Source organism: Pongo abelii, chromosome 6 (genome assembly GCF_028885655.2).
Source record: "Pongo abelii isolate AG06213 chromosome 6, NHGRI_mPonAbe1-v2.0_pri, whole genome shotgun sequence".
NCBI lineage: Eukaryota > Metazoa > Chordata > Mammalia > Primates > Hominidae > Pongo > Pongo abelii.
The window spans coordinates 45738481-45751628 of record NC_071991.2 but is presented as its reverse complement, the minus strand read 5'-3'; the positions used below and the strand labels follow the sequence as shown (position 1 = coordinate 45751628).

Genomic DNA, 13148 nt, shown 5'->3' with positions numbered 1-13148 from the left:
CTGTAGGAGGATGGAGGGGGCTTAGAGTTTCCTCACCTCCCCAGGACAGGATGGGCTCTGGCTGCCCACTCTCTGCCCCTGGCGGCCCTGGAAGCCTCAGTGTGGCTGTCACATGCTCCACTCTGCCCTTCTCAGGGGGCTTGGGCTCAGTTGAGGGGAAGGTCATATGCTTAGCATGCAACTCATCGAGGGTCTTCCTGTCCAACCCCGATCCAGGTCTCCGACACATCCCCGCCAGAAGATTACAATCCCTTGGGTTCGCCCATCTGTGATAGGTTGGGGTGGTGCCTTGGGGAAGGAGGGATTGATTTACCAGCCCCAAGCCAGGACCTGCGTTTTTATTTTGCACTGATCCCCACAAATTATTTAACCCCACTGGCACAGGGTTGAGCAAGGACGAAGCAAGAGGGAGGCTGCTTAGATGGGCATGAAAGCCCAGAATGTGTGTGGCTGCACCATCTGTGGATTCCAGAGCCCAGCTATCAGTTGTAAGGAGACTCTGTCCAGGGATGGAGCACAGTGTTGAGGTTGCCTCCTAGCAATGACCTTGTCAGAGCAAGTGTGCATTTCCTGGGAGAACTGTGTTGAAATGAGCAAGGCTTCTTAGACTTAAAAAGGCATTTTAAAAATCAGACAAACTATTTTTGGATGCTCTAAAATCTGTGTCTGAATTCTTTCTGCTGATTTTGACGCATACCTCCATCATTTTAAGAATTTGAACTCACTGTGATGTACCTCAACACCACCATACACACATACATATAGAGATACATACATATGTATATGCTTACATATGAAGGCCTGGAGCTGGCCTGTGGGAGATACAAAATGAGTTAGAGACTTTTCCCTGAAAGAACTTACACTCTTGTGGAGATAGCAGTACTCAAGGAATAATCTCTACTCCCAAAGTTCTCTAACTGCCTAAAGTGTGTCATGGAATTTTGCTAAAATATATTTGATGACTATCTCCTTTTTTCATGTCTATCTGAGAAAAAGTATTTACAGAAAATGAGACTTTTATTGGGCTGGATATCACAGGAGTTTAGCTCTGCTTTTATTAGATAGATGTGAAAACAAATGATAAAAAATTATTGGAGGAAGACTGAGGGATGTTTAGTAAATTTTGTGGAAAAAGAAGTCATTAAAGTCTTCTATAGCACAGACTAAATCTACATATAAAAAAATGAAGCAATTATTGAGGAATTTTGGCAGAAAGTACAAAAACATCTTCAGTCCAAATAAGAGATTTGTAGGATTTCTTTTTGTAGTTTATCTAACTGTCCCAAATCTCCCTTTGGCTTTTCATGTATAGATGCAGTCTTAAAATAAAGATTTAGAACCACTTAGGACCTAGACTCCTCACCCAAAGAAAGCTGGACTTCCTTCTGCTGGAGCCAGATAAGTCACTCACTGTAAGAATAAAGAAATGCATTTTTCATATTAATGTAATCAGACAGTCTTGGTTCTCCAGGCCTCAATAGGTGAATTTACAAGTACCTGACAATGTAATTTGCAAAAACGTACAAACCGTTTTGTGGATTAATGAATGTTTGATTTCCAAGCATGTCTTGTAGAATTAGCCTTAGAGTCTCAGATTCTACTAAGGCAATAAAAAGCGGCAAACAGTGGCAGTAGTTCAGCAGAGATTTTTATAGACATCTCCACTCCCTCCTTGGCATTTAGTAATCTTGAAAAAATTGAAAGGAAGAGAAGTTTAATTTACAGGGGACTTCTGCTCTGCTTAGCTGGGATTCTCACACCCAACATGAAATAATAATGCATCCAACTGTCCGTCTCAGAATAAGTAACCTTTGTGTCACCTCCTTCACTGGTGGAAACTGCAAACAGTTTGTGAGAAAGGTATGAATACCAGAGAAAGCTGAGGGATCTCTGTGACCTTCATGTGATTATGTTTGTGCTAACGCAGAGAGCACAGAAACCTAAATTCTCTATCCAAAGAACCCAATTCATAAAAAATGCATTGGTCATTAACCAGGGAATCTTAAGCACTGTAGTTTGGAGGGATCGCTGATGCATGAGAGGAAGTGGAGCTGTTTTGCTTGGGATGAGCAATTCGTATTTGCAATTCTGTTCCGTTCTCAATCTGCCCTGGCCGTCATATCCTCTTTGCAAAGGGTAAGGCTCCAAAAAGGAGTATATACTCTCGGGATTAAAAATAGTATATTTGTTTCTTAAAATGACTTACTTGGAAGAGTCAACTCCAAAAAGAGGGAACAATTCAAAACCCTGTGCAAGAGTGAACATCTATTTTACTTTTAGTGTAGCTAAGAGATGCTGAGCCTGGTTTCCCTTGGTTAATGAAAATGTGTTGTACCAATTTTTTTTGTTTTTAAAAGGAATTTGAAAAACAAAAATGAACTTGCTATGAGGAGTGCAGTGACAGTTATTGGTGATGGTTCTTCAGGGACTCAGCTTGAGCTGGGTGGAGAGAGTGGAGTGTGGGAGGCTTGGTCCTCAGGAGGGCACTGAAGAAAGGAGTGTCGTGCTCAGGTGGTCGCCCCTGTCAGCTCTGTGGGTCACAGTCCCTCCAGAGCAGAGGGATCTGCAGGCAACCCTGTGGGTTTCGGATGCGAGATCAACCCTGGGACCAATGGTGTTGAGTGAACAAATGCCCTCTGACAACCAGGTCTTATAACAATTAATAATAAGTTGTATCCAAACTGCTAATCAGTATTTTGATGTCTTCGCCATTTATGACCTATCATTTCCATAATAGATTCAAGACAGGGTTTCTTGTATTTGCAGAGAATTAACTTCTATTATGTAGCTATTTTAAATTTTATATTATGATCCCTTTAAAATCAGTTACTATATTTTTAAAATTAGCTGTGAACAAATCATAATTACAAAACAGATGTATCTGAGATGATTCCTCCCTTGCTAAGCTAGAAGTCAATCAGGATTATGATGAAAGAATGGTGCAGATAAAGACGCTTGGAAGGCCAAGGGGATTACACTAGCTGCAGACCCATCTGCCATTCAGAAAACTGATTGCATATGGCAGTCTCAGCGCAAAGGAGATTCAGCCTTGCCTGGGTAACATCTAAGCCACTGCTGGCTCTCTGTGGTCTTCAGTCACAGGTAGAGTTTCATAAAACTTTCACGTGAGCTACCCTTTAGATGCTCTGTCAGTAGCCTCATGAGGGATATCAACCTCTATGTTCAGGAAGATCCACAAATGATTCACAGGCCTGGGTGGGAACCACTTCTATAAGCCATGGTCTGTGTAAAAATTTGGAAACTTTGCCACTATCTTTGTGCCATATTTCCTGATTATGCTACCATGGACTAAAGGAAGCAACTATATATGTAAACATTTTGCTTTGTAGGCTCTTCAGGACCCAACTATTTAGTTGCGTTCCCAACATTCATCCAGTGGTGTCAAGGACAGAGTTAGAGTCAGTGCACAGTGGCCACCTTTAGCCAGTGTGCAAGAGAATGTGAACTCCACACAAAGGGACAGAGGGGCAGGAATATGAATTGAGTTGACTTGGGGCAGGTCACTATTATAGACAAATTAAATAATATTAAATATTATTAGATTAAATACAGTTTAGGCTGGGCATTGTGGCTCATGCCTAAAATCCCAGCACTTTGGGAGGCTAATGTGGGAGGATCACTTGAGGCCAGGAGTTCAAGACCAGTATGGGCAATGGAGTGAGATGATTTCTGTACCAAAAAAAAAAAAAAAAAAGAAGAAATTAGCTGGGTGTAGTGGCTCGCTCCTGTAGTCTCAGCTACTCAGAAGGCTGAAGCAGGGGGATCGCTTGAGCCCAGGAGATCAAGGTTGCAGTGAGCAATGGTCACACCACTGCACTCTAGCCGGAGCAACAGAGTGAGATACTATCTCTCTCAAAAAAAATACAAATTAAATATTTTTATTAAATAATAATAATCAAGAGAAATAGCACTTATATGGCAAGCACGCACTGTTTCAAGAAAGTTACATACATATTAGTTCATTTAATCTTCACAACAGCAATGCTGTGAGAGGGGTACTATTGTTATCCCTGACTTTTACAAGGTGATGCATGAAGTTGGAAAACAAGCCAGAGTTCACATTCTCAGTTAAGTGGTAGTGCTAAATTTAAACCCAGGCAGAGTTTAAATTTTTTTTAGAGTTCTTGGTTTTAACTCTTACACCAAACAGCTTTTAATATCTAAATTGGAATCGAGGTAGAATTTGCCAATAAGCTAATAATTTAAAGGTATTTCAAAGGTTTATGTTAAACAACAGTGAGTAGTCAAGTGGATGCCAGTACCTATCTTAAAGGAATTATATCACTGCTGAATTAAAAGCCAGACCCCTATTTCTATTGAAAAAGAAATGTGAATGAAATGACAGCATAAAGTGATGAACCAGCAGCACAGCCCCTGTCCCATAGAGCTCATAGTTGCTGCTGCAAAAGCACAGGCTGCTAACTTCAGAACAGACTTCAGAGAGCTTTCTTGGAATTCCTTGGTCTCAGAGATGTAACATGTTTCCTAGGCTCCTGGTCAGGAGGAACCCACCCAACCCATTCAAGTTTGTGTTTTCATATCTGTGCCCATGAAAATATCCAACGTCAAATTCTCTGCAAACGTTCAGCTAAGTGTTGCTTCAAATTTCTCTGAAACCCTTAGCCAACGCCATTTATTCATTCTGACTTCCTGATTCCCCCTCTGGCTCTGAGAAGGCCCCTGATTCCAGAGCCGCCTTGCAACCAGACAGATTAGTTTATGGTCCTACAAGGCTATGCGTGATACATGTGTTTCGGGAAAATGGGGATGCACACTAAGAAGAAACATTACTTTTGGATCCAGGCAGGAGAGCATACATAATCTCCTCTAGAGCCTGTGAAAGACTTCATTTTACACATGAAATTGTGTGGAATTGCCCTGGACTGCACTGAACGTGGTTTTTGAGAATTAACCAGCCTCAGAACAAGCTACTGAGCACCAGCTAGGCCTCAAAGCAACAAAGAATAAATGTAAGCAAATGTAATCTGTGTAAAGTTGAGGGGAACAAATGCACAATCTTGTTGACACAGTGCCTGTGTGAGACCAGTCCTAAACGTTACAATGGCATGCATTAGAAACAGAGCCAAAAAGTGGGCTTGGTGTGTATGAAAGAAACGAGACAGAAGGGCTTAGCATGGTATAGAAATTTTTTAGAATGAAGGTATTCATTTTCTAATTGCTTAAAAGGGCTTTTCTATTTTTCTGTGCATTGTAAAAACACTCTTTTCATAGTCTGGCATAAAAACCCATGCCTGGCAAGTATGGAAAAACAACCAAATTTTTAAAAAAATTGTGCATTTTTAGCCATTTGAGAATTTACCTAATCTGAATATTTGACTAAAACATCACGTTGAAACCTCATAAGCTCTTTGAAGTACATAAATTTCTGCTGAGAATTTTAGGGCAAAATTGGACTTGGGTATATAAGAAAGAACAGAGACTTGCAAGGTTTGCACTGCACAAGCCATCTCCCGGCTTAAAATGCCGTGCTTTTAAGCATAATAGGTAAATCACATATAAAAAATTTAGAAGAAAGGTCTTCTGCACATTATGAGGAAATGGTTGGCATCTTATGATGCGTCATCTTACCCTTGTTATTAAATGACAGCAATCATTAAAATGCCAAACATATTTTGACAGAATTCACTTTATAAAATATCAGCAAGTCTGTGTTTTTATTAGTTTGTTCCAAATCAATTTAGAAATTTCAATAGAATGCTTGTAAGTATTCCCCGAGCAATGTCCATTCCTGACTTTCTGCACAAAAAATATTACAAATTAATCAGATTTTCAGATTTCTGCATAATGGCTTTGCACATTTATTGCTTAATCCTATTATAAAATGCTGTTATGATTGACACATTGTGGTGGAGATAGAAGTCAATTGAATAATATGTAGCAGTCAATTTTATTTGTAGCTTAATGTGCTGAAGTATTTTCCCCTGTTTCCATTATTTATAAGTCTGTCCCTTTGGAGAATATATAGGAGAATTTGTTTTAAATGAGCCAATAATACCTTCTTTAAAATTTATAAGTGTGACAGAGTCGTATCTTTTTTTCTGGGTTGTCCATGGCATGCCAGTAAACAGGGTTTGAATTGTCTTCTACTTGTTATTCATAGGACAAACATCAGGAAAGAGGATCTTGTTAAGGTTTGCTTGGAATTGGATTTCAACCACCCATTAGAAAACTCCAAGGAAACAAAGCTACCAAGTAGAAATTCTCAAAAATTGCCACTGGTTTTATTTGTTTGTTTGTTTGTTTGTGTATCTATTGTTTCTACCACTATCTTACCTGCTACAGTTTGTCCTGAAACAAAGCACAGAAACACACATAGAGAAATGACCATGTTAAAAGGGTTTGAAAGATTTGCTCTTTGGTGGAATTTCATTTTTTCTGCTTTGCTGTCCAATAGGATTCCCGTAAACGAAGCAAGTTGTGTTCTGTGCTTAGCATGGCGGAGCTCCCTGGAGCTATTGTGGGATTCCTACTGTTTCAATGAGCACCTGAGACTCTTGCTTAGGGAGAGCCGTATTCTTTTTAGAACATTGTATAAGGTGATATGGAAAAAGGCTTTGTTTTCAGGAAAGCGATGTCATAAGATTCAGTGTTCAAAGAGTACGGAAGAAGAACTTGGGAGTATGAAGGAGATGGGGAAAGCCATATTAGGGAGTATGAAGGAGATGGGGAAAGCCATATTAGGGGAAATATTGATGGACTTCGTCATATCTGAGATCACACTTTGTTTAATTTTAGGAAACTAGATTAGCTGTGGCTCGCCTGTACTTAAAGGGTGCAGTTTCTCACACATACGACACACTAGCATACTCTATGCAAACTGACTGTGCTACATTTCCTGCTGTTCTATTCTTCTACCTCTTGATGAATTTGGCCATCCTGAACGTCTCTCCTCATTATTTATGCAATTGATAAGTGATTTGAGCACTGGAGATATTGATAAACCACCCTGTCATATCATCTATGCCTTAATGTTATGTGACATCACAGGAAAATGGGGTAGTGTGCAGTTCCTAGGCTGGATCATATATTAAGGGAGCATTTCTCTTTTGAATTCCAGGGGCCAGAGGAAACCCGGCACTATCAGACCCAGGCACTCCTGACCAACACCAGGCCAGTCAGACCCACCCCCCATTTCCAGTTGGGCCACAGGTCAGTATCTCTCAACTGCTTTCCACTGGGCTGCATTTAGGATGGTTTAACCATATAAATCACCAAATAAATAATAATGAGTTAAATCCAATTAACTCCAACAGAGCAAAGATGCTAATAAATTTTCGTATGAAAAGCAGTATGACTACATTATTTATTAAATACCACCAAGAAAATGTATGTTTGCAAAACTCTTCTCTCTTCTTAAAGGAAAGGTTGGCTTTAATCACGTGGAAACACTTTTTGTTTTTTTTAACTTAAAACCCACTACAATTGTGCTGTTGGTTACCATGCAGTTTTCTGGAAAGTAAAACTTTAATGACTGGAGTATGAAGAAAATTAAGTTATTTCAACCTTACTATAGCCATTTTTGAAATGCAAGATGTGATTTAATATAAAAACGTTAATGCAATTTTAATGCAAGTTCAGCTTATTGGGTTTGACAATACTGTACATCACACATAGCTCTTGCATTAATAAAGAAACACAATCATTATTTTTTAAAGTCCAATATTTGTTTTTTGCAGCCTGGTGTGGGCTATATGGAGATGCAGAACACAATTATAAAAGGCTGGGCTTTTTTTTTTCCTTTTTACCTCTGTCATTTAGTGTGAAGCTTTCAGAGTTCATCCTGCTTTTTTGGAAAGAGAAGCTGAGACTTGGGCCTTTCTCTCCCTTTTGTTGTCATTATTGCTCCTGGAAGTTAATGACTTTAAGCACATTGAGGGCTCACCCAAGTTTAGAGTGAGGGTTGGCCTTGACATTCTTATTCCACTCGCCACCAAGACTCCCTATGGCCTCAGATCCCGTAGTCCATCTCGGAGCACAGATCACTCCGTGCCTGTGGACAGAAAGCCTGGGGAAATGTCTGCTGGCTTATGGAAGCCTAGAGAGTTTTCCTGGGACTCTCAGGAACAGGATTTTTGGTGTCATACTCTTTATAATTTTATGCTTGTAACATCATGTGTGTGTTCATGTAATTATGTGTGTCTGTGTGTGTGTATGCCTGCACACCTGTCTGTGAACATACTGGGGGTAACACACTCTAATGCCTTCAGTTTGGGTAGGCAGCCCCACAGGCCCAGGTCAGTGAGGAGTGGTGGCCTTTTGACAAACTGGAGAGTGCATGCCCTGCCTTGAGCCCACAAATCCTATTTTTAAAATGCTGCAGGCCAAAACCCCCAAATCTATGACCCATATATGGTCTGAGAGCTACTCATTTGCCTTCCCTCTTACCATAATATCGCTATTGGCAGTGATGTAACACCTGGAATCTGAGGGCCAGCTTATAATTTTGTATTCATTCCCGAAGTATATTTTGCTCATTAGAATAACTGTATTTTTTTAAAAAGGGAAGCACAGTTACTTGGTGTGAATTTAGCAAAGTGCACAAATACATTAGGAGCAAGGCCTGTGGGGTCTAAAGCAGCAGTTCTAAATTCAGCTGTGCAGAATCCTAGGGCTCTGCAGAGTCTCCCCCAAAGGGTCCTGAAAGGAACACTGCAGGGAATGGCCAAAGTGTGGGCTTAGCCCTCTCCACACCTCCCCTCACTCTTCAGATAAAGCAGCCCCACTTCTCTAAATCTGTTGTTTGTATTGGAGGGGATACAAGAAAGGGGTAAAACATGGGCTCTGGAGCAGCCTTCCTGGGCTTGAACTTGAACCCCCTCTCAACTAGACATGGGACTTGGGCAAGTTACTAACCTCTCTGTATCTCATTGGTAGAATAACTACAGCATTAGAATAGTGCCTGGCTATTATACATTGAGCTTGGTAGTATGCCTGTATTTAATTTCCTACCCCTCACATAAGAGTTTTGCATTGGTTCTTGTAGAAGAGCAACAGATATAGGATTATTATGTTCCACATGGCTCCCACAAGGCTGCAATGAAAGTCCTGAATCAAGGACTCTAAGATCAAATGACTCTTGTGGTCATCTGGCTTAACCAGGGCAGGAATCCTTCCCATGTCATCCTGATGAAGAGCCCACGTGCTGTACTCAAAACATGCCCAGCAGTTGCCTTTCCCTACCAGAGAAGGGCTGTTCCATCCATAGTGGATGTAAACATGTGTTTGTATAATATCATTTTAATTGGGCAAATGATGTTAGAGTAATAACGAAAGAATTATTTTCAAAGATTTTAAGTTTTATCCACATCAAATATTTTTATGTCTTACATTCTGTTTTAGATCTTGTCATTGTACATACATAATTTTACCATTTTAACAATAATCATTCAATAGTTATCCAGCTTATTTTCTATTGTATTCTCATTTTGCAAACATTTTCTATTTTTCTAAAGAGGTGTCATAATGATCCATTTTAATGACTATGCAATATTTCATCTAGTTTAGTACTGTAATAAACTATTTTCAATATTTATGTATTTTGAAACAATGCATGTTTTTATGCAGTTATCTTATTTCCTTTTGAATAATATCTTCAAGCTATATCCTAGGAGTATATTCTGAGTTAAAGGGGGATAAATATTTTTGCAGCTCTTGATAATCTATTTCTAAATTGCTTTCCAAAAGGATTATGCTAGTGTACATGTCCCCCAGCCATAGATCTGCATAATGATGTCAATACAGACTTTCCAGCATTGAGTAAATTTTCTACATTATTTTTGTTAATTTAAAAGTCAAAAGTAGTATTTCGTTGCTCTTTTTGAATAAAAAAATCCCACTGATCCCAATGAGTTCTTTCTGGAACAACAGAGAATAAACTAGCTGAGAGCTTCAAATATATGAAGATAAGATCAAATGGAAATTCAATGGAAGAATAGCATATAAACGTAAGTTATTACTTGTAAAGGTATTTGCGTTCCTCAGAAGAAGTCCAAACCAAATGAAATTTTCCAAAGAAATCAATGAAATGCAACTTTGAAAATTTTTTTCTTCCAATCTTTTTTTTTACTGAGATAGAGCATGTTTTTTGGTACTTCTTCGGGAACTTTCTGACCCTGCTTAAATGGAAGGAAGATGTTTTTAAAACCCATGCCTTGGTTCCATAGGAAAGTGAGCTAGCTGTATCTGTTTCCTTGCAGCCACTTCTGACGGCACAGCAGTTAGCTTCTGCTGTGGCCGGCGTGATGCCAGGAGGCCCCCCAGCTCTCAACCAGCCAATCCTCATTCCCTTCAACATGGCGGGACAGCTAGGAGGCCAGCAAGGACTGGTTCTCACACTGCCAACAGCGAATCTCACCAACATCCAAGGGCTGGTGGCAGCAGCTGCAGCTGGAGGCATTATGACTCTGCCATTGCAAAATCTACAAGGTAATCCATAGTGTCCATGCACCACGTAAGGCTCTATCCATTGGCCAGTATTCTCTGAAGTGGACAAAAAAAAAGTGCCTAGAATGGTGAATGTGGTTCAGAGTTGCTTCTGCCCTAAATGATATGGAGGGCTTCCATAGGAAGCAAAATTTTCAGTTGTCTGTGAATCCTGAGCTTGCACAAGCAATTGGTTTTATCAATCCTCATTTCCTAACATTGGTATCAAAACTTTTCAGGTCTCCTGGAAGCATTTATGAGTCATCATTGCATGACATATCAAAAACTTAAAAGTAAAATTCCTGTGTTTTTATTTGAAGACCTGAGTTATCATCTCACCAATTCTTCAATTTAGTCATGGGTAAAGAAAAGTTAGAGGTTGCTTGTTTGTGTTTGAAGTGATTGGAACATCTCAAATACAAGATATTATTTGGAATAATTTATTAATGATTATTTTGCTCTACAAAGTATGTTTTAGTTATAGTTATTAAACAAAAATTGTGTTACCTGAGCTCATATTTTGCAATGAGAAAAATAGACTTGTATGTTGAGCCTTTATGTTACAGGGACATATAACAAGTCAGACTCTAATTTTACTTAGGAAGGATAGTTGTCTTGATATTATGAAGGTTTTGACTTTTCTTTAAAAGATTTGGTAGCATTGACTGATAGATTGATTTACAAAAGATTCTGTCAGAGAAAGAATTATTTTGGTGGAAAATGACCTGAATATAAATAGGATGCCTGCTAAAGAGAAAATGAATTTATTTTGGACTAGTCAAAGATGTTTGTTTTCTTCATATATATACAAACATTAGCAATTAAATTTTTTTGCAGAATGAGGGCTTGTCTGGGTAAGTTATCAGAATAGCAATTTAAAATACTTTTTTAGTTGATCAAATGTTAGGGCTTCGTATAATTTATTGGAGAATCAGTCCACAAGACTAAGAAACAGACCAAGTAAGAACTGTTAACTCTTGACCCAAACTTCTTTCTGTGCTCTGTGTTCTGCTACCCCACCCGTTGTTGCCACTTCTTGACTTCCATTTTAATGTTTAAAACGAAGTCTCTCTTGTACCATTAAATTGTGCCAAGAAACCTGCCATTCATAAATCATGCATGCCCAGGATACGCTAATGCACAAACTTTGCTTGTTTCAAATTTGAGAGTGCCTGGGAAGCCAGATCTCAAGATTAAGCAAATAAAGCAGGAATACACAAGGTGAAAGCCGAAGCAACAAAGTGTAGGGAGAGGCTTTTTAATGTAGGTGGATGATGAAATCTTAATGAAGAAATGGGCATTATCAAAATGCAGCCTTCCATTTGGAACATTTGTGCTTATGGGAATATTGAATATTATAAATAAACATAAGCTCAAAGAGCTCCTAGGCCACGAATTAATCCTGCTTGGTTAAGATGGATGCCAAAAATCAGAGTTTAAAAAAAAAGTAGGCTTGTTATTTCTTGATCATGGTTTGGTATTCTTAAGATATTAGTACCTGTTTTTTTAAGGGTTCAAAATTAGTGATTGGTCCAGCGTGGACTTCTTCCACCAAGATTTTCCCTTTTGTTTTTGTTTGTTGTAAATATCAAAGTTCACTATTAGCTTATAGTTTGGAGTTTGGTTCTTTGAGGCACTTCTGGTTTCAGAAAAGGAATCCTAAGCTTTGTAGCCTGATTAAGTAGGGGAAACAAAAGCACTTGCTTTCTTATCCCTGGGCGCTTCTGACACAATTTCCCTCTCAGCGTCATCTTCAGAAGTGGGTTGGAGTTGACACCCAAGCTCTTGTCTGCTACACATGCGCAAGTGAACATTTCCCCCTTTGTCTTCCTCTTTGAAATTTCACTGACGTTGGAGGGAAGGTGATGAGGTTATTAGAATAAAATACCTCCTAGTTGCAAATTAGCTGGTTATAGGAAAAGCTTTCTAATTAGGCTTAACATCAAGCTCCTTCCCCAATGCCTTCTTCTTTGTGAATGAATCCCAAGCCCTAAATCACTGTCAAGATCCAGGAAAGTTCTACCTTCCAATTTCCTTGGGATTTTCTGTTCTTTTCATATAAGTTTCAGGTAACCCAGAAAGAAGTGGTCATCCTAACGAGAAGTTCAAGGGCAATAAGGATGGTAATCAGGAAAGTCTCATGCCTCGAAAGCGCCCAAGATAAATGTCCACCACCTAAAGGGCAAAGCCAGTGGTCACCTTGTAATCAATCCACCAGCAGCCATCCCAAAGCTGATTTTCCCACCTTTAGGCAACCTATTGCACAGCCCTTGACAATCCCTAGGCAGAATCAATGGCTTGTGGAGCTTTCCAGGTTATGTTGCAGAAGCAGTGGGACTCTTGGGATGGTGAGTGAATGTCTGACAGGCTGAAAGGTCATCTGCAGGGGTTCTGAGACTGAGCTAGTCTTCAAGATGACCTCAAATCTCATCCTCTCTCAAAGGTGAGAGTTAAGGGTGAGAGTCTTGTAAATGGACTATCAGTACCTTAGAAGAAATCCTTACATGCATTCATGCAGTCAACAGCAACGGGAGAAGGCTGTTTCCTTTCCCCCGTCTCTTTCCTATACAATAAATCAGTATCAACCCAAGGCTTTTCAGAGTCTTTAAAAATGACTCTTAAGTCTCCTCATCTATAATAAACACCCCACTTCTCCAGTGATTTTATAAAACAGATTTGGTGGG

General features: G+C 39.4%; 1 protein-coding gene across 2 annotated transcripts in view; it reads left to right on the top strand.

The window, feature by feature from the left end:
• The window catches only part of POU6F2 (POU class 6 homeobox 2), a 434029-nt gene that overhangs the window by 164007 nt on the left and 256874 nt on the right, over nucleotides 1-13148 (top strand). For both annotated transcript variants that reach the window (XM_054560568.2, XM_054560567.2), the window contains exons 3-4: nucleotides 7100-7191; nucleotides 10239-10467. In XM_054560568.2, coding sequence (XP_054416543.1) covers nucleotides 7100-7191; nucleotides 10239-10467 — 321 coding nt within the window. The remainder of the gene's footprint in view (nucleotides 1-7099; nucleotides 7192-10238; nucleotides 10468-13148) is intronic.